General features: G+C 43.7%; 1 protein-coding gene across 6 annotated transcripts in view; it reads right to left on the minus strand.

The window, feature by feature from the left end:
- MBOAT1 (membrane bound O-acyltransferase domain containing 1) overlaps window positions 1–21,162 on the minus strand; it is a 111,566-nt gene extending 90,404 nt beyond the window's left edge. The window contains exons 1-2 of one of the 6 annotated variants that reach the window (XM_017957621.3): window positions 20,602–20,714; window positions 15,389–15,541 (exon numbers count right to left, since the gene is read on the minus strand). In XM_017957621.3, coding sequence (XP_017813110.1) covers window positions 15,389–15,451 — 63 coding nt within the window. In that variant the 5' untranslated portion in view covers window positions 15,452–15,541; window positions 20,602–20,714. Of the gene's footprint in view, window positions 1–15,388; window positions 16,705–20,601 lie in introns of those variants that run through there. The other 5 variants (XM_021937029.2, XM_009204494.4, XM_003897109.5 and 2 more) reach the window with 5 other exon arrangements.
- Window positions 21,163–22,286: the final 1,124 nt, after the last annotated feature.

The following is a 22,286-nucleotide window of genomic DNA, read 5'->3' on the forward strand; positions in this document are numbered from 1 at the left end:
CTGCTTTATTTTAATGACTGCCATTTCAGAACTACATAGATAGGAAGATAAAGTATTTTTACATTTTAAATTTAATGGGACATGAGGTCATAATACACACTACTCTACCACTTATTCTTTTCACTCAGTATGATGAGTACTTTTCAATGTGACCTCATTTTTTATAATACTTGCATATAATTCCATAGCTTGAGTATACCATAATTAAATCTATTCCTCTACTGCTTCACATTTAGGAATCTTTCTATCTTTAAGTGCCACTGAGAAAGGCCACTGCTTAAACCACTTATTTGTCAATTAATACTAAAACAAGAACCGCTGTGGACTGGCAGCTAGATAAAAAGCAGAACTTCGGGCAGATAGGTAGGAACATCAGGCAGGCAGGAATTAGTTTCTGTCGATGGCAATCATTACCAGACAGCCTCTGCCTGACCACCACGGGGGACAGGGGACTCATCAACTCCAGCAGTGATCAAAATTGATTTACACAACTCTCATTAATAAGGAACTCTACTTTATGATGAGTTGAAACCTACCTTCCTAAAGTTTCCATCCATTGGGCTTAATTCTGCTAAGGACACAGAATAATTATTCTCCTCAAACTGCCAATAATTGCTATCATATCTGCTGTGGTTTGAATATGTCCTTCAGTTAAGTTCATGCATTGGAAACTTAATCCCCGATGCAACATATATGAGGGCAGAATGGATTAATGTCATTACTGTAAAATCCAGGTTAGTTATCTCGAAAATAAGTTGCTATAAAGCAAGCCTAGCCCCTGGTGCCTCTTTGTCTCACACACTCACTTCCACCTTCTAATTTCCACCCTAGGATGCCCCTTGTCAAAATGCTGGCACCATGCTCTTGAACTTCCCAGTCTCTAGAACTTTGAACCCAATAAACATCTACTGTTTATAATTTACCCAGGCCACGGCATTGTGCTATAGCAGCAAGAAAAGACTAAGACGATATTATATTGAAGGCTTTCTCTACCTTAACATCCCCGCTTCCTCCAACAATGTCTCCTCATAAGAAATAGGTTCAAGGCCACACTTTCATGCTCACTTTCCTTCGGCTACACCTCAGTTTGCCAGTGTCCCTCCTAAAAGCTAACACCCCGATTTAAGCCACTGAACACCTGGGTGAGTGGTGACTTGACCAGCACAGAGTGGACCACTGTGGCCACCTGCCTGCCACAGTATCACCTGCTGCAGACATAACAGCAAAATAAGTCCTCTGAGTCATTTCGCCACATTGGACAAGCCCAACAGGGCAATTGCAGAGATGAGATAACCCATGTATTTAGCTTGATATAATAATATAGGAAGCACTCAGTTTTAAAAGGTGTATTTATAGCTTTTATAGCTATATTAGCACTATAACCAGAAGTTGAAGGTAGAAATACTCCCATATGATAGAACAAATAAGGGTACCTATGGCCTATACCTTTTCAGGAGTTATGCATATTTTCCTTTACATTGGAAGAGACAGAAAGAAGTTATATCTTTTACACGTCCAACCAGTTGGAAAATAAGTAAACATTGTGGCTCAGCATCTGTTTTAGAAAACAACTAATTCTTTTTTTTAATTCCCACAGATGAAGCACTCGAGTGGCTAAGAATACACTCAAACTAACAACCTTTCAGTCCACTGACAAGAACTAATGTTTACCTGATAAAAAGTCATTCCTTTGCAAGGTTCTTTCACACTTCCTGGGTACACTAAACTTATTTGCATTTCAGATTAGATTTCCACCCTCCCATTTCACAATAGTCAAAAATGTTTTTCTTTCCATCTGTCATCTACTTCTCACTTATTGCCTTCTTCTGCCTCATCTTTTCTGCCCTAAAGTAGCAGAAGTTACTTTATCATCCCCTTGTTATCCTCCAAGTTGGGTCTCTTCTTTCTCTTCCAGCTACTAACTAAAAACCAAACTTTCCTTCCAAACACCACCCACGCCCTCCTCACCGCCCAGGCATCCTATCTATTCATTAAGAGAGTCCCAAGAACACATTTAAGTCCAAGACATTGCAGGGGAGTCTGACAATTGTCCAACTTTGACCATCAGAAATAAAGTCCTACAAGACAGAAAATGTCTATTTCTGACATTCAGTGCTGTAACAATGAAGCCTTTTCTCTACTGGCTTCAAAAATGTGATGGGGCTGACAATGGGAAATAACAGGAAACAAAAATGCCTATCTGTTGCCTAAAGAGTGCACTAAAACCTTTCCCACGCTTCCCCAACCTCATTTGATATTCATAACAACCCCTTCATGTAGGTATGATTAGCTCATTTTGCAGATAAGGAATCAGGCTCCAAAAGTTTAAATAGCTTGCCCAAGGTCACACGCCTAATAAATACTGGCTCCAGGCCTAGATCCCAGCTCTTCCTAGTCCTATGCTAGTGTTTTTCCCATTACTATAGCAAGGCGAGCTCACAGGACACACCTCAGGAGGAAATCCAAACATCGGTTACACAACCTGGATCTGAAGTTTTGTCTACTTTTATTCAGCTGGTATGCTATAATTTCTCATAAGCAGATTTTTGCATGGATTCTTGTGGCTTACACAAGATATGCTTAGAATGATTCTGTAATAAGGAGAGACTGAATCCGGTACCTGAGAGGCAGAATAGCATTTCCAAGGTCGGAACTTAATGAGAGGCTACCTTGGTGAGCAATGGTAAATGCATGAAGATTGTCATTTGGGTATGGCTCTGATGTTTGATGTTATGGGGAGATAAAAATATTTCCCTTATTAAAATACTATTCATTCATGAAAATTACCTGTGAGGAGCCTAAAGAGCCAAAAGGAACCAAAAATCCTTCACATATGAAGAGTATTGCTCGGGTATTTTGTAGAAACCCTCGATTGAGATTTGTCTGATGTTTTTCTCAGAGACGGGGTTAAGGGTTATAGGTTTTTGTGAGGAAGACCACAGATGTAAAGTGCCATTTTCACCACATCACATTAAGGGTAACACACTATCCACAGAGCTACCATTGTTGATGCTGACTTTGATCACTCAGCTGAGGTAGTGTCTGACAGGTTTCTCCACTGGAAAGTCATTCTCCCCACTCCCCTTTCCACACTGTACTCTGGAGGGAAGTCACTATGCACAGCTGACATTTAAAGAGTGGAGAGTTACATTCCACCATCTTAAGGGTGAGTGTCTACATAATTATGTGCAATTCTTCTGCAGGGAGATTTGTCCATTTTCTCTATTTATTTGCCTATTCAATCATTTATTTATATCGGTATGAACCCACAGATGTTTATTTTATACTTTGAGTTACAACCCAAAATTTCCATAACCTATAGATTATAGATTTATAGATCTATAATCTAACTTTTTTTTTTTTTTTTTTTTTTTTTTTTTGAGGCAGGATCTGGCTCTGACACCCACACTGGAATCAGCAGTGGCTCAGTCATGGCTTCACTGGAACCTCTGCCTCCCGGGCTCAAGGGATCCTCCCTCCATGGCCTCCTGAATAGCTGGGACCATAGGCATATGCCACCATGCCCGGCTAATTTTTACATTTTTTTGTTGAGATAGGGTTTTGCTATGATGCCCAGGCTAGTCTCAAACTCCTGGGCACAAGTGATCTGCCTGTCTCGGCCTCCGAAAGTGCTAGGATTACAGGCGTGAGCCACTGTGCCAGCCTAGACTTCTCTATCTAATCTATACTTCTATAATCGAATGCTTCTTTATTTTGTTGCTCAGACTATTGCAGCTTTGGCCACTGACAGCAGCTTCAGTTGGCTCCTATGTCCATTTGACATACTCTTATGACTTTTGGTTTTTCTGTTGGAATTCTTCCATACACTCTACCATACAAAATGTTCCAGGTTCATCTTGTATATATTCTGGCCCAGTGCTAGAATCAGGCATTTCTCCAAAAAGCCTGGATCCTTTTATTGGAAAATGGTCTTAGAAACCAAGATCCAGGCTTAAGTGTACTTGTTGCTAATGGTGGTGTCACCTTTTGTAGACCTCTCAGCTGACACGGAAAGAAATTGCGTGTGTGTGTGTGTGTGTGTGTGTGTATGCATGCGCACAAATCCTTGAATATACACCGATCTATAAATATGTTTATATGTAACCATCTGTATCTATATTAAACTAAACATGAGTTCATACTGATACACTGATCATTTCATGCACAACCAAACTGTCAGAAAGTAAGAAGATTCCTCAGATGCCAGAAATGCAAGAAAAACCAAAAATCAGAGAGACAAGCATGCCTGGAGCTGGCATTTTTCCCTGGGGTATATACCCATCCAGGTGGCCTAGAGTTTGGGCAAAGGAGACAAAGCAGGCTGAGAAGGGAGAGGTGGAAGGAAGAAACGAAGGTTGTGCATAAAATTAAGATTTATCCCGAAGCCAGGACCCCTCCTAAATTCTGAAGGGAGACACCTCACAGGGATGAGGTCCTCCCCACAGAGGGAAACAGCAAATGTGTTCTTATTTGGGCTTTGTCTCTGGGTAGAGGGACAAAAAGTGCAAAGCCTCCCCTGAGAAGGAGAGTTTGGGGGCCTAAATTCACATGCCCTGTGTGGTCAACAAAAATCCAAAGCAGCAAATGCATTTTAAGTGAGCCTGGATTGGGAATACCTCAGCTGCAGAAGCCTAAATTCTATCAAAAGGATTCCACTTTAAATCTGGTCTCAAAATATTTCCACAGATACTGCACAACAGAACATAAGCACCCAATCAAAAATCACCAAAGACCCTTGGAAATGTAAGAAGCCAGTCACAAAGACCACATACTGTATGATTCTATTTATATTAAATGTCCAGGAGAGGCAAACTGAGTGAGAGAAAGTAGATTAGTGATTTCCAGGGTTAAGGAAGAAGGGGGGATAGGGAGGTAGAATATGGGAGGAAAGGAGGACTACTAATGATCCAAGGTTCTTTTAGATGGGATGAAAATGTTCTAAAATTCAATACCATTGTCACAATCTTGTGAATATACTAAAAAACAGTGAACTGAACCAGGTGCAGTGGCTTACACCTGTAATCCCAGCAATTTGGGAGGCTGAGGCAGGCGGATCACCTGAGGTCAGGAGTTTGAGACCAGCCTGGCCAACATGGTGCAACCACATCTCAACTAAAAATACAAAAATTAACCAGGCATGATGGCGCATGTCTGTAATCCCAGCTACTCAGGAGGCTGAGGCAGGAGAATCACTTGAACCCAGGAGGTGGAGGTTGCGGTGAGCTGAGAGAGCACCATTGCACTCCAGCCTGGACAACAAGAGCGAAACTCCATCCATCTAAAAAAGAAAAACAAAAAAAAAAGGAAACTGTACACTTTACATAGGGGAATTATAAGGTAAGGTAATGAGATCCCAGAATACAAAGAAGACATTAATGGAAAAACTGGTGAAATTCAAGTCTGAAGTTTATTTAAGGGTTATATACTAATATTGGTTTTGTAGTTTTGACAAATATACCACAGTCATGTAAGATGTTAACACTGGGGTAACCAGGGTGAGATGTATGTGAAAACTCTCCATACTATCTTTATAATTTTTTTTTTTTTAAAGAGATGGGAGTCTCACTATGTTGCTTAGGCTGGTCTCAAACTCCTGAGCTCAAGGGATCCTCCTGCCTCAGCCTCCCATGTAGCTGGGCTTACAAGCACATGCCTCCCGTGAAAGGAAAGTAAATTTCAGGACCCCCAAATCACTAAGCCAAAGGGAAGTCAAGCTGGGAACTGCATTAGGTAAACCTGCCTCCCATTTTATTCCTAAATAAGATAGCTACAAAGATAAAAAAGCTACAAACCACCCTCACAATCTGCCCACAAGGAAATTCCTTGTGGACAAAGGACAAGCAGAACTCAAAGCCATCTCTCTGCCCATGTGACACAAATGCATATCCAATGGCTTCCTCTGCCCTATGGTTTCACTAAGCCAGACTAAGCAAAAGTGACTGTTCCTCTACGCTCCTCTCACACCTAAATTGTGTATTCAGTGAAAGGCTAATCAGAAACTCAAATGAATGCAACATTTGTCTTTTATCTACCTATGACTCAAGTTGTCCCACCTTTTAGGACGGAACCAATGTACATCTTATACAAATTGATTGATGTCTCCTGTCTCCCTAAAATGTATAAAACCAAGTTGTACCCCAACCACTTTGGGCACATGTCGTCAGGACCCCATGAGGCTGCGTCACAGGTGCATCCTTAACCTTGGCAAAATCAACTTTCTAAATTGATTGAGACCTGTCTCAGATATTTTGGGTTCACACTCCACACCTGGCTATCTCTACAACTTTTCTGTAAATCTAAAAATATTACAAAATTAAAAGTTTATTTTTAAAAAATCACCTCTCTGGTCACAGTGGCTCACGCCTGTAATCCCAGCACTTTGGGAGTCCGAGGCGGGTGGAACACTTGAAGTCAGGAGTTTGAGACCAGCCTGGTCAACATGGTGAAACCCCATTTCTACTAAAAATACAAAAAAAAATTAGCCAGGCATGGTGGCAGGCGCCTGTAATCCCAGCTACTTGGGAGGCTGAGGCAGGAGAATCACTTGAACCTGGGAGGCAGAGGCTGCAGTGAGCAGAGATCACACCACTGCACTCCATCCTGGGCGACACAGCGAGACTCTGTCTCAAAAAACAACAACAACAAAAAAGGACAGAGAGAGAGAAAGAAAAGAAAAGATCACCTAAGAATTTGTTCCATCTAATACGAAACAAATGGCAATCTTTTAAAATCCTGCAAGTCACTTTCTGAAATGCCCATGAGACCCTTGGCACTTTCACTTGAGGTAAGGAAGGTTCGTTGCAAAATAACAGAACAAAGGTGCTCTCTAAAGACCAACAAGTTCAAGACCCTCTTCAGGAAATGAGATGCATTAGTGGTCCACCCTATCTATGGTTGCCTAACTAGCATTTTCCAGTCTTCACTGATGGTCACTCTACCATCTTGTGACTTTTCTTAGTCAATTCATTGACATTTAAGTTCATTTCCTTTTGTTTAGCAATTTTCAGCCTAGTTGTTCTTGTAACCATTTTTCTTGCTCTTTTCTAACTTCTCCAGTTCTTCTAGAAACTTTGCAGCAGCGAACCAAATCTAGACACATATTACTCTAACAAACATTTGAAGGTTGCCAAGTATACAAGAGGTTTTTCAGCTCTCACAAAAAGTCATAAGCAGTCAATTTCTAAATTGTTTTATAGCCCACTAGCTTCCTCAGGATTCTCTCTGCAATTGCAACCAGCTAAGAGAAACAGCAATAATTCATCATTCATTGCTAATGTTAAATCAAGTTTATCCTAAAGTTGCCTCCTTACATATTTTAATTTCGACCTAAATGTTCTTCTGTACATCGTAAACTTCAACAAGTGGAGGTGTAAACAGACCGTACCTACATACTAGTGTCAATCACCGAGTTTTGGCCAATCAAATGTATCCAAATATTCAAACCTTCTTCAAACAAGGCAAACACCATCCTGTAATCAATCCAGCTGTTTCTGTACCTTACTTCCGTTTCCTGTACTTCACTTTCCTTTTTCTGTCCATAAATCTTCCACCACGTGGCCGTGCTGGAGTCTCACAGCCTACTCTGGCTTGGGAGGCTGCTTGATTCGGGAACCACCCATTGCTCAATTAACTCCTTTAAATCTAATTCGGCTAAAGTTTTTATTTTATCATTATGATGAAACAGAGCTCCACCGTCTATTTTGATGAAATGATTGTTCTAATATACAGCCTCACTTTGCCCTTCTTTTAAACTAACAAAACTGGTAATGAGATGGATATATTTTCTAAAGACACTCTGAATACATCTGTAGACAGAAAAAAACCCATGTACATCAACTTAAGTTTTGTACCATAGTAAAACTAAATATGAAACCGGGTAAACTTTAACTCAACAAGAATGAAAGTACCAAAAAAAACTAAAAACAAAAACAAGAAAACATAGTCTTTTATTTCCTTTTTGTAAACTCTTCCCCAGTCTGCATATATGAATAAGAAAGAAGAAAACCCTCTTTTTGTCCTTCCTTCCACAATTTATATAAAGTGACTTTCTGAACTTAATTCTGTATAAATGTTGATTTCCCTCCTTTTTGTTAAATAATGTGCAGGGCCCGGCGTCGTGGCTCATGACTGTAATCCCAGCACTTTGGGAGGCTGAAGCAGGCAGATCACGAGGTCAGGAGTTTGAGACCAGCCTGGCCAACATGGTGAAACCCTGTCTCTACTGAAAATACAAAAATTAGCCAGGTGTGGTGGCGGGCACCTATAATCCCAGCTACTTGGGAGGCTGAGGCAGGAGAATCTCTTGAAACCAAAGGGCGGAGGTTGCAGTGAGCCAAGATCATGCCACTGCACTCCAGCCTGGGCAACAGGGTGAGACTCTGTCCCAAAAAACATAAAATAATAAAATAATATGCAGGTAAGTTAACATTTATTGTTTGGAGACAATAGGCAATTATCTTTTACTAGAATGCAGAAAGGAGGCTATAAACACCTCAACATTCCTAATGGACAAAAAATAGAAGCTCTTTGCAACATCTTTCTGCCAGAGTATAGTTCACATGTTCCTAAGGCATCCTGGCCTTACTCTAGGTGAGGTGAAAGAAGATAGAAGATTCCAGAGCCCCAAAGGTCAACTCAGTTCACCCAACATGTGGTGAATGGCACACATTTCATTTGGAGAAACAAGAAAGCAAATTATAGAGGTACAATCTTTTTAGCTAAGTCCACTAAAATTGGAAGAAAAAAAGTCTTGGTTTGTCATCTTTACCTTCAAAATGTGTTCTTTTAAAAGCTAAAACCAACCCTTTTGCACTAAGGTCGAAGGTCTTGAAATTCCAGAGCCAAACTGGTCTTAAAGAGCCCTGTTTCCAGGAGATGGGGATATCAAGAATTCTGGAGAAGTCTACTGCCACCAGGCCAGTAGGAGGCAGAGTCATTTTTATCCCTAAGGCACAAGAGATAAGGGAATAGTTAATGTCCTTATACCCATATCCCAAGTCACTTCTCTCCATTTAAGGGGACACTGGAAACAAACCCCAAGTCTTCTGCCTCCCCCAGCTCATTGCTCTTCCCCTCACAGGTCCCATTGTAAGTAGCACTCCAGGGTGTCCATATTCCTGGGAATGTGAGCAGAGGAGGCAGTGTCACCATGAAAGGACCCCTCTCCAACCCTCTCACTCCCCCACCACCACCATTTGCAGCATTTGCTAAAAGAGAAAGTGTAGGGTGACCAGTCCCCCACCAGGTTATTTAAGGGTATACGTCCGCTGCTTGAACCTTGAAGGCTGGGCAGTCAGCCAAGGTCATGGTGCCCAGCCAAGGAGCAGGTGCCCCTGAGAACCCAAACATCCCGGAGAGTATCTGTGAACCTATCCAAAAAAAAAAAATACACAATTGCATCACTCAAACACAGGAGGCAAAGAGCCAGAAAATCATCTCCAAAGCAATTTAGACACAAGAGGTGATGAGGATCTCTAGAGCTGTCCTGCTGCCACCCAGGAGTGTCCCATATATAAGTCCTAATAAATTCATCTACTTGCCAAGTTGGACTTGTCTGAGTCATGCTTTGGTCTCTCAGCTCTTTCCCGGTTTGTGGGGGAGTTATAATTCCAGATTTTTCTCATAACACAAAACCATGACTGGAAGAACAGAAACAAAGCTTTCAGAAAAGGCAGAAAGGAAGTTCAAAAGTCACCAGAGCTCTATATATACAGACATGAATCAATCCCTAAGAGACACTGTTAAGTTGAAAAGAAGAAAGGAAGAAAAGAAGGAAGAGAGGGAAGGAGGGAGGGAGGGAGGGAACCATAGGCTATCACTTATGTCAGAAAATGAGACAAAAAGATTCTGGGCATATGTAGACACAGACTATCTCTGAAACCATGCAACTGAACCATGGAAATCTGGCCAGCTGGAAACAGGGGAAGCAGCGGTGAAAGAGACGGACCTTTCCTTATATGCCATTTTCTGCTTGTGACTTCGATAGTAAGTGCCTGTACTACCTAATCGGAAAAGTGATTTTTTTTTTTTTTTTTTTTTTTGAGATGGAGTCTCACACTGTCATCCAGGCTGGAGTGCAGTGGCGTGATCTCAGCTCACTGCAACCTCCGCCTCCTGGGTTCAAGCAATTCTCCTGCCTCAGCCTCCCGAGTAGCTGGGACTACAGGCATGCACCACCACACCCGGCTAATTTTTGTATTTTTAGTAGAGACGGGGTTTCACCGCGTTGGTCAGGCTGGTCTCGAACTCCTGACCTCAAGTGATCCACCTGCCTTGGCCCCTCCAAGTGCTAGGATTACAGACATGAGCCACCCTGCCCGGCCGGAAAAGTGATTTTTGTAAACTGTATCTGTATAAAATAAAAGCTTTTAAAAAATCAATAAAAAATAAAAATTTAAAAGAATGTGATAGATAAATAAAATGAAAACAGAGAGCAAAAAAGAATACCGGGGTAGGGGGTGGGGAGTCTTAGGAACAAAGAAGTCTCAATCTAGTGACACTCACAGTTAAACCACTTCATGAAATTTCATGAAATGACTTTTGAGTTTAGTAACTTCCTGTAAGTCTTAGCAACCTTTTGCTGTGTACCTTTGCTGACTTATCTGTTTCAAGTCAGCCACAGAATGATGAATGAGACAAAGTTAAAAAATAAATAAATAAATAACAGAATATTTTAAAATTTTAACTCCTTGTTTGAAATAAGAGTTTAGGACAACTTGAACACAAACTTTTCAAAGGTACCCTTGCCTTTCTCCAAATTACATTAGAACCTGAGTTCCCTGTTTTGTTTTTTTGTTTGTTTGTTTGTTTGGTAAATAAACCTGAGAATGGAATATTTATAATAAAATGGTAGTTTGCTGGAAATCCCCAGCAATATCAGCCCAGAAACCTTCATTAAACCCTTTAAGGTGATTGTGGACTTTCAAACCCATCTCTCAAATTAATCAGTTTTACTAATGCATAAAAGATTAACCACTGATAACTTTAAACAATTAAAAACAAGCTCCACTAATAAAAGGAAGTTGATAAATGATTCACCAAGGCCTTTTTTCTTTTCTTTTCTTTTCTTTTTGATAACTGAAAATCACAATGCAAATAGGTTAATGAATTAATCTTTTTGCAGATAGTTACATTTCTCAAGCCCAAAGACATAGTTATCTTTTAATAAAGCACATTTTTAACCAGTACAAACTATTTGGAGTTACTTTTCCCACTGATGACTCTCTCTCTTTGTGTTTGCATGGCAAAACTACTAGAAATTGTTATTAATGAGACTGCAATAAGTTATCCCTTTATCTTGTTTACTAAAAGAGCTGACTTAAAATAGAAAGCCTTTGAAAAGCACACAGTCACTGTTACTAAGTGACACAGACTGAATTCTTTATACAAGTCACTGGTACAAAAGATATTTCCAGATTTTATCTCTTTAGATATAATCTTTTAATGAAATTTTCCTTTATAAATGTAATTCCTAACTGGGTATGGTAGCTTCCGCCTGTAATCCCAGCACTTTGGGAGGCTAAGGTAGGAGGATCACTTAAGCCCAGGAGTTCAAGACCAGCCTGGGCAACACAGCAAGACCCTGTCTCAATAAAAAATAAATATAAAACAAAAAAATGTCATTCCAAAGCCAAGCTACAGAATACTTGAGAGTATTTGACTATATGGCATCTTTTGTATGTATGACTTGACTTTAGACTGCTAAAGGAAATTTCTACATGTTCACAGAAATCTGAAACAACTGGGCCAAAAAAAATGATACTAATAGCTGCATTTATAACTGGAGGTGATGAGTATATGAACTGCACACAATGAAAATGGGAATGGAGTATGCCATCTTTAAATAATCCAAGATAAACATTTCACTATCAGCAACTGAGCCATGAATTAATTTTCAAATTAGAAATTAGGCCCATTTAATCTGATATTCAGGTTCCAAATAATAAACAGGCCTAATTCAGTTGGTGAAAAGAACTGGCTCCCAATTTTATCTTAATTAAGTCATTCATTCCAATCCAAAAATGTAAATAAAATTCCATTTCAATTCAACAAACATGTATTTAGCTCCTACTTTGTCCTAAGCATACAAAGATGACGAAGATGCATCCTGGGTGGTGTTAAATAAAATTAATAAGGAACGATTGTTTTGGATCGAGCTCCTGCACTAGGCCCCACAGACCAGACCAAACCAGAATGGAGTCACTGGTACTAGGAGCTATATAAACAAACAACTTTACAATGGGCCCGTTTTCAAAAAAAAAAAAACAAAACAGGAGCTTCACAGCAACCAATAGAAAAGGGGCCCAGGCTACCTGAGCCAGTCTAAGGAAGTCCCATCTTTTTTAACCTTATAAGGAAAGTAACTTTTCTTCTTATTCTTTGCTTCTGCTTTCTTCAGCCTTTTCTACCTGTAAAGTCCACCTCTTCAGCTCAGCTCAGCCTTGCCATTTTACAGATGGGATGCTGCCTGATTCATGAATCGCTAATAAAAGACAATCCGATGTTTACATTCAATGTGTTGATATTTTCTTTTTGGATAACGATCCCTGCCCACAAAGAATGTGACTCTCTTCTCTTCCTCCCAGAATATTCTGACGGTCTCATCTGGCCCCTCTCCCCTCTAATTTCCCTCCTGCTTCTAAAGCAGCTGCTCCCAGGAAGTTCTCCCCCAGCACCGTCTCAGGAGAGGCCCAGAGATGCCGAGGCCCCGCGTCCTCCGGCAATGGTGTGTGCATTGAGCACACGTATTTCAAGGCTTACAGGCAAACAGCAGTTTACCAAGTGTCTACATGTCTATCTCATAGAAGGCACAGGTAATTCACTAATCTCTGTATCTCCATTTAGCCCACTAGCACACAGCGCTCAATAAGTAACTATGGCAAGAAGCCTCTCAGTCAGGCAGGACAGGAAGACCAATAAATATCGAAGACGTAAAGTGAAAGGCAGAGCAATGTAATATGGATAGAATGTTATGGAGAAACAGAGAAAGGGGTCCATTTGGTCCTGGTGGGGAGGGAGAACTGGGTTGCAGAGGGAAAAGAGGAGGAAAGGATTTTAGGGCCCAGCCTGGAAACAGGAATTGAGGACCAGGACGAGGAATAAACCTCCAAGGAGAAGGAAGTGTGTGTGTGCGGAGGCTGGAGGGTGGGAAAGACACACCGTGTTTAAGGGATAGGAAGTAAACAGTCCACTGTGGTGGAAGCACAGCACACAGGGAAAACGGTCCTGGGATGCAGTGCAGCAACCAGGAGCACGGCCTCCAGTGACGGACCTGAGTTCAAGTCCTGCCTCTGCCCCTGCCCAGCTACAAGCAAGTAACATAAGCCCTGGGGGCTGCTTCCTAACTTGAAATTTGGGGAACAGGCTGGGTGTGGTAGCTCATGACTATAATCCCCGCATTCTGGGAGGCTGAGGCGAGAGGATCATTTCAGGCCAGGAGTTTAAGATCAGCCTGGGCAACATGGCAAGACCACATCTCTACAAAAAATACAAAAAAATTAGCCAGGTGGGGTGGTGTGCACCTTTAGTCCCAGCTACTTGGGAAGCTGAGGCAGGAGGATTGCTTGAGCTTAAGAGTTTGAGACTGCAGGGTGCCATGATCAAGCCAGCGTACTCTAGCCTAGGCAACAGAGTGAGATCCCATCTCAGAAAGAAAAGAGAGAAAAGGAAGGAGGAAAGAAGAAAAAAAAGAAAGAAAAAATTTGGGGAAAGAAGGAAGAAATTTGGGGAATAACTTTTAGTACTGTATTAACTGAGAGAATGCATGCAGAGCAGTGCTGGGAGCATAAGCATTCAATGTATGGAGTTGTCAGTGTCCTTAAGCCAGACAGGTAAACTGAGGCCAAGTTGTGAAGAACCACCTCTTGTTCCATGACAGGAAGGCTAAAGCTCCAGGACACACTAGGCCTCTGCTTCAAATGCCAGGGAATATATGGCCATACCTGTGATCTCTCTGTCCTCCCTTCAATTTTTGTCAAATCTAGCCACCAGACTGTGACACCAGCCAGCAGTTTCCAGTAGGCCAGCCCACCTTCTGGACTTACCCAGAATCCTCCACCATGGAGATGGCCCATCCTCACACAGGCTCTGAGGGACAGTCCCCAACTCCACCAGTCCTGTCCTCTGCAACTGTGTGGACCTGGGGGTTTATACCTCACCATCTTACCCCCAACACATCCACATTCAATGCCCTCAGGCTGCTTCCAAAAGGCCCCCCCACCTGCCACCAGCAAGCTCTTCAGAACCACAAAGGAACTTTCCACCACATGAACGTGCAGCTCCAGGAAGGACTGCAAAGTTCAAAGTCAGTCACTGGACACCGCTTCATCAGGGTTCTGAGACCCTAGGGGGCCACCCTAGCTGCCTAGACCCCTCCCACACCTCTCCAACCCTCACTCGCGTTTTGCAAGAGCCACTTCTCAACTTGCATCCATGTGCTGCCCCTGACTTCCTTCTCCCCCTCTTCTGTGACTCATATTCCCACTCCCTTCCTTTCTACTGCTGACCTTCACAAAGCCCGCCCTCTGTTCTCATCTTACCACCACGACAGCAAAGCCAAGGTCAGAAGCAGCAGGTCAGGGCTTTCCCAGAACCCCCCACTGCTGCTTTGCACTGTTTTCTTTTTCTCTTTTCTCTTTTTTTTTTTTTTTTTTTTTTGAGATGGAGTCTTGCTCTGTCACCCAGGCTGGAGTACAGTGGCACAATCTTGGCTCACTGCAACTTCCCCATCCTGGGTTCAAGTGATTCTCCTGCCTCAGCCCCCCGAGTAGCTGGGACTGCAGGCATGCACCACCACACCTGGCTAATTTCTGAATTTTTAGTAAAGATGGGGTTTCACCATGTTGGCCAGGCTGGTCTCAAACTCCTGACCTCAGGTGATCTGGCCCCCCTCGGCCTCCCAAAGTGCTGGGATTACAGGGGTGAGCCACCAAGCCCAGCCGCTTTGTACTATTTTCCTTCCACTATCCTCATAGGAAACCTTTCCTCCCTCTAGACTCCCCCACACTCCTAATGTTATGTGAGAAGATGCAGGCAGAGGTGCAGGCTGAGTGCATGACAGACAGCAGGCCAGGTCACACCCTCTCTGCTCCCTCTTCCTGCTTTCAGAATCTACCCACCTCTGGTGACTCCTCCATATTCCTGGACACCTTAGGGACCTCATAGTCTTCTCCACCGCAACTCCCCAAATTCACCTGGATACCGTCAATGTCAAGAAGGACAATCCATCAAATACAAATACCCCATTTCCCCTGCTTGCTACACTGAACAGACTTTCACCCCGGTCAACCCTCAGGTGCACACCCCGATTTTCATCATCACCCAGAAAGACTTCACTAAAAATCCTTCACTCGCATATCCCAGCCCTCCAGCTCTCTCACTTCCTCTGTACCTGCCTCTCCACGAACCACCATCTCAAGAAGTTTTCCTCTTCACTCTTATCACCATCAACCATTTGTCAGCATCTTTTAACATCCGAGCTTCTTAACTTCCCAACAACCTTCTCTGAAAACTTCTGTTTCACTTTTGCTCCTGAAAGGAGCTGCTGAAAGAAACAAAGCACGTATTTGTGCATATTCATTGGTCTAAAAATGTATAATTGTCAGTAGGTTGATTATATTCAGCGGCTCATTCAACTGACCTTGTCAGTGCTTTCTCAATTTCCCTTAAATATTTCTCTAACCCTGCACTCATCCACAAAACCCCTGCTTCCTCCTCCATCCCTACCTCCTTCAGTGAGGACCTCCCACACCCCTTCACAAAATGAAAATCTTTTCACAACTTAAACCCTGCAATATCCTCCCTTGACTATAGTAATGGCTCTCAAACTTTAGTTGGCATAAGAATCACTCGGGAAGTGCCCTCACACCCTGATATTCAAATTCAGTAGGATAGGGCGGGATCCCAGAAACACCCATGGCAGAAGATTCTGATGACAATCCATGCACCATATTTGAGGGGACCTGATTATCAGGCCAAATCCAGCCCACTGCCTGTTTCTGTGTGGCCTACATGCTACAAATGCATTTTACATTTTAAAGGGTTAAAAAAAAATCTAAGGAAGAATATTTCAAGACTTGTGAAAATTACATGAAATTTAGATGTCAGGATCCATAAATAAAGTTGCATGGGAACTCAAGCCTTGACTACAAAGAGACTTTAAATTAGTTTGGAAGTAAGCTTACAAACCCAGCAAGATAACTAACAATATAAGGTCACATTTACCAAGCATTAAATGTAAACAGTCAATTCTACATGAGTCCAGCATGTCCTGTGAGCATCCCTTCTCTATTCTACCACGGCACCATCTACAAACCTGTACAGCACCTACACAGGTCTGTGACCATATACAGCCTATACACTTACATTGGCCTTTTGTTTCCTCTAGAGTATATAAGCCCTTGTAGGATGGGGACATTGATTTTTTTTCATCCTTGTATTTCTACCACATGGCCAGGTACCTGGCACTAACAGCATTAAATAAATATTTAATTGATTTAACAATGACTGGAATGTGAGCTGAGCTTTTAATGAAGGACAAGACTTAGATAAGAAGAGAACTGAAGGCTGGGCTTTGCAAGCATGGCCAAGGGAAGCAACCAGGACTGACAGCTCCAGATAGGTAAAGAAACTTTGTAGTCGGCAGGGTGCAGTGGCTCACGCCTCTAATACCAGCACTTTGGGAGGCCGAGGTGGGTGGATCACAAGGTCAGGAGTTCGAGACCAGCCTGACCAACATGGTGAAACCCCATCTCTAATAAAAATACAAAAATTAGCCAGGCATGGTGGCATGCTCCAGTAATCCCAGCTACTCCGGAGGCTGAGGCAGGAGAATTGCGTGAACCTGGGAGGTGGAGCTTGCAGTGAGCCCAAGATGGCACCACTGTACTCCAGCCTGGGTGACAGAGCTAGACTCTGTCTCAAAAAAAAAAAAAAAAAGAAAAGAAAAGAAAGAAAGAAAGAAATGTTGTAGTCATGGGCCCAGGTGAAATAATCAAACTTACTCCTGGTATCACCATTAGTATGGAGTGCCACGTCTTTAAAGCTGGTCTTCATTCATTCAGACTTTTAAATGGTGACACAAGCTTACATTAATAATCCTAAACATTCGCTGTTTTAACCTCAAAATTATTTCCTGGATTCTTATCTCCTGGTCTATTTTCCCCTTGCCCCTTTTTCTGCTGATGCTAAATGGGCGGGGGGCGGGAAACACCTCAGAGAGTCCTAGTGTAACCCTGAATTCATACTTCATGCACGCACACACACACAGTTTGGGGTCACCATCAGGTAAAATACCCCAAAAATGCTTTGGTGGTGGGCAGAATTTCCAACCACCAAACTGGAAGTTCCTTAAAGCCTGGAAAAACTTTCCATTTCAGCTTTCACATCTCCTAGGACATAACTGTGCACTACACAAAGTACTAACATCAACATTATCATCTGTTTTGGCAACTGAATCAATCTTGCAAACCTTTAGTTTAAAGGCACATCAAGTTACACTCCACAACCAAAACAAAGTGGGGAGGACAGGGGCAGATGATTCCTTGATTCCCCCAAAATGGGAAAGAAAAGTGCTTGCCTAATTTATCCTAAGTGAAGGTTTTTATTGGAGTAATCCTACTAACTACCGTAGCTCTGTACTTGCTCACTGGACAGGGGCCCATCATTTAGAAATAAAGTTTTCAACAAGCTTATCTTTGAAGCACCTAGAGAGGCCCACAAGTCATCATCCCATTTCCTGTATTCTGCATCTGAATTACTATGCTCTATCTGTCTCTAATTAAGGGAGATAATTTTACATTTCACATCTTTAGAAGGATGTCAGACTAATCAAAGTCCCTGGAAAAAAAAAATCATAGACTTTTCCTGAGTGTAGTCCTAACCACATTCAGGCTTTCCTATTTAAGGATGCCACAAAGTTAACAGAACAGATAAATGCAAGAATCAGATGAAAAAGAATGAATAAAGAGTTCTCCACATACGAAGCAGAATGCTTACCAGGTATTTCCATTTTTGCTGATAATAAACTACTTGACACAGGATCCAGAGGCTAAAGACATTCACAAGAGTGCAATCAATCAGGAATTAGGATGTTAAGACATTAGGAAAATGATTCAGTGTCCTTAAGAGGCATACAAAAAACCTATTTGAGTAACTTGAGATATTTATTTTATAATTTTGAGCATATCCCAGACCAATCAAAAGTCACTCTCTAATAGGACAGGAGCAAACACGTATCAAGGCCTGCACTCTTATCCTCGGGTTACCCCCCAGATCTGGCTCCACCGTTATCCTGCCTGTCCTGTGCCATAGGAGGAGCCCCTGCAGGCTGAGGCCAGTAACTTTTGGGGGTCACTGTGAAGAGACGGAAAGGCTACAAGGTAGGAAGAAGGACTGAGGTTCTCTCTTATTCTTCACGACCTCCAAGCTGGTCCTGCTCTCACAAATGGCAGTGAAGTTCCTCCACTTTCCCTTCCAGCTGCCCCCTACTTCTGATCTCAGCACCTCAACATCCTTTGTTGATTCCCTTAACTTTGCCCATGCCCCTCTAAGTAATTCATTAAAGTTCGTTCATTTCAGCCAGTGGGGTTGGTTCCTGTTTCCTGCAAGCACCCTGTCTGATACAAGAACCTTCCTAATGTAAGGCATTTTACATCATATAAAATTTCTCAACCTCAAAATGTAGGTCTTACTGTCATCTCCCATTTTACACAAGGATGCTAAGGCTCCAAGAGGGTGGAGCACCAGCTGGCCGTCACGAAGGGAAGTTTGCTGGCAGAGCTGGAATTGCACCCAGGTCAGTCTGACATCTAAGCCCTTAAAAAGCCTTAAAAATGTGAAAGGGAAAAACACACAAAGCTTCCAAACTCGCAAGTCACAATGTAGCCTCCTTGGGCCTAAAATAAGCTACCTGGGGCACTGCCTTTTAAGTGCTTCTTCCACCAAGGGTCATCCAGACTCGCTCCTGCTGGAGGGTGGTCAGACTGACCCAAGAGCTAAGAGATCTCAGGTGCTCCTGGCCATGGCAAACATTTCTCCTTCGGTTTATCCCAGAATTCCCTCCCTCCCTCCCAGTCTTAAACATCCATAAGGCTCTTTTGTTCCTTTTTATGAATTAAAACCAGAATTACCTTTATAGGAAAGTAGGCGATGCAATTGAAAGACATTAAAAACATTATTCTAGCACCTCCCAGCCATAACTTGCCACGGTCCTTTAGCCATACAAAAAGCCTTCCTGGAGTCTTTCTAGCTATGTAGAAGAGCTTAGAAGAGAAAATGCAATTAAAATGCCCTCTGATAGGGAGTGGAGAGGTAAGTACAAAACAAACTCCCCTTAAGGAAATTCAGCTATGAGTTTTATTTAATTTCAGAACTAAAGAATTTGCTATTATGTCTGCCTCTGCCTGGGTCCCTGGGTCTATCTCATCCTCACCAGAAACTAAAGAGTAATTTACAAAAGCGCAAATGCTTTGGCACCTGAAACCCTTCCCAAGTTCCTGACTTTCTCGATTTTGCGACTGATGAGAACACAATGGTCGCCTCAGGTGGAGTTCTCAGTCAGGTCCTCAGAGTGAGCCAGGTATGACGGTGGCTCAGTAAACAGGACCCGAATAAGGCAAATGTCCAGGTTTCACTTTCTCATTGCTGAAGGGGTGTGCGGAAAGGGCAGCAGGTGTGCTCTTGTTAAAAGGAAAGGAAAAGGAGCACTGGTGAGAGGAAGGGGAAGAAAACCGGGCAAAAAGCATGAAAGAAAACAGGAGCGCAGTGGGTCCTCCCCCCGCATGCCCTGCCCATTTCCATTTAAATCAACATTTACTGATTGGGTCACTACTAAGTATCCCGCAGACCTAGCCTGCAGCACCTGAAGAGACAAGGAAATGCGTAAGACGGGCTTCATCTTCAGGAAGGTTTCTTGCCAGGAATCGCTGTTGTTGCCATTTTTAATTTTAATGGTTGTAGATAATTCCTGGACAGTTCAAATAACTCTACTGGGGCCCCTCTCGTCCCACTAACCTGCCCTACTCAGAAGCTCCAGCCCCAGGCATATGAGCCAACCGAACCCTGGGAAAACCGAAGTGTCCTTGTGTGTCCCGCATCACACATGGTACAAAGTAACTGTCACCCTGAACAAGCCTCGCCGCAGAAGTCTAAAACCCAGGTCTTGCATTCAAAATCTATAGACTACAGTCTACAGATTAATCGCCCTTATTTTTTAAGTAGGGTCATCTAAGTTAAAAATAATAACGACTTGAGGACACTGATGAAAGAAACTCTGGTTTCATTTATCAGACTACTTCAGGACTTGAACTTGATTACAGGAAACGAGGCAATCCCAAACTTAAAGAAAAAACTCTTAAAAAAAAAAAAAAAAAGTTCAGTCAGTCGAACTTGCCGCGCAGGCTGTACCAATATTTTTCACACAAGGAGAAAAACACTAACACCAACTCAAGAAGGAAGAAAAAAAAAAAAAAAAAAAGCCAACTGTCTAGTGTGTGGCTGTAAAATTCGCCATGGAGGCGGAGGGACGGTGGATAACACTTTCGCCCGCCCCACGCCCGCGATCGCTGGGGAGCTGGGGTCGCTGCGCTCGCGGCCCACAGTTACCTGGTCCAGCGGAATGCCCAGGAGCTCGCTGAGCGGGTGCAGGCAGGTGGAGCCCGTGGTGCGGTAGGAGAGGCTGGACGGCTGCGGCTCTGCTGCCATCCTGCATCTTCGGGAGGTGGCTGCCCCGGACCCAGCCCGCAACACCCCCTGCTCGGCGTCCTCCCGCCCGGGTGCTCGTGGGTGGTTGCCCCGAGGGGCGCACGGCCGCCTGGCTCGCGGGGGAGCGAACCGGAGACCGGGGGACACGAACCGGCGCAAACTCTCGGGGCGCAAACTTGGCGTTGGCGCTGGCGCTGCAGCCACGGGCGCCGTAGGAGGGCCGGGCCCAATGCGCCCCGCTTCCCGCTCCCTTCCTCTCCACGCCCATTGGCCCGGCCGCTCGGGACGGCCCCGAGAGGAGGGAAGGAGGGAGGAAAAGTGGGGACTCCGAGCCCGGCCCCCGAGCGCCGCCCGGCCCGCCCAGCCCGGCCTGCACCGAGGCGGACCAGGAGAGGGAAAGCGACGCCAGCGGGCGCCGCCGCCTGGCCCTGCAGCTGGAGGCGGGACGCGCCTTTCCTCCTCCTGGGCTGACCGTCCTAGCCCCCTGCCAGACGCAAAGACCTCACCCAGCGGGCGCCTTCCACTACAGAGCACCACCCACCCCGCCCCACCCTGTTTTGGTTTCGTCGTCGCCGCCGCAGTCGAAGCGGCTGAGTGGCTGCGTTTCCCTTTCAAGCCCCAAAGGGTTCCTCTGCCAGTGGCTGGAAGCTCGAGAGACCCTGCGCTGCTCGAGAATGCCGCAGCCACCAGACTCCCTACTTCCTTTACCCTCCTCTGCGCTAGGCATAGTTTCCTACACCCTGATCTGACATGCTCGGTGTCACACAAGCAAATACAGGAGACTGCTAGCTTCGGGTCACTTCCGTCTCTGTGGAGTGAGAATTATTTCACCTCTATAAGAAACGGTGTTTACTGTTATACTGTGTTCATTCTGATAAGTCATTTGCATGCCACAGGTCCTCAAAAAAGGTGCCTTGCTCCTTCTCTGCCCCCAGACACCCATGCATCACTGTTACTTGAAAAACTTTTCCAAGTTATTGCTAGGTTCTGAGAAACATAAAAATCTTGAAGCCTTTCCAGGAATCGCTAGCTGATGAAAAGGGGTTTCAGGAAGGCAGTATTCCAGGCTGCCGGGTAGAAAACGAAAGAAAGTGAGCTCACGTGGCCCCCAGGCTCCGCCGGGTAAACCCCTGGAGCATTCGCTCAGACAAGCAATGACTTTCGGGGCAGACTTTATCAATGTGGCCTCTGGCTTCAAATTAAACCGAAGGCCTTTCAGGCACTGACAACCACTTTCTCTCCAAGACTCAGGCCTCACTCTTGCCTTCTTCAGGAGTTTTATAACCTCCAAGACTCAAGCCTCACTCTTGCCTTCTTCAGTTTTATCACCATTAAACTGCACAGAGCATTAAATTGCCAGGCCAGAGTTTCTCAAACTATGTCCCCTAAGGAGGAGGCCAAAAAAAAAAAAAAGTCTGTACCACCACTCCCACAACCTAACCGAATGGAGATATCACCACCAGATGACAATCTCTACCACTCACAAGCAAACCCACACTACAGACAGAAAGACAGACACACACACACACACACACACATGCACACAGGCATATACTCGAAGATCACTAGGCTAGATAGGTCCCTTT

Source organism: Papio anubis, chromosome 6 (assembly GCF_008728515.1).
Source record: "Papio anubis isolate 15944 chromosome 6, Panubis1.0, whole genome shotgun sequence".
Taxonomy (NCBI): Eukaryota; Metazoa; Chordata; class Mammalia; order Primates; family Cercopithecidae; genus Papio; species Papio anubis.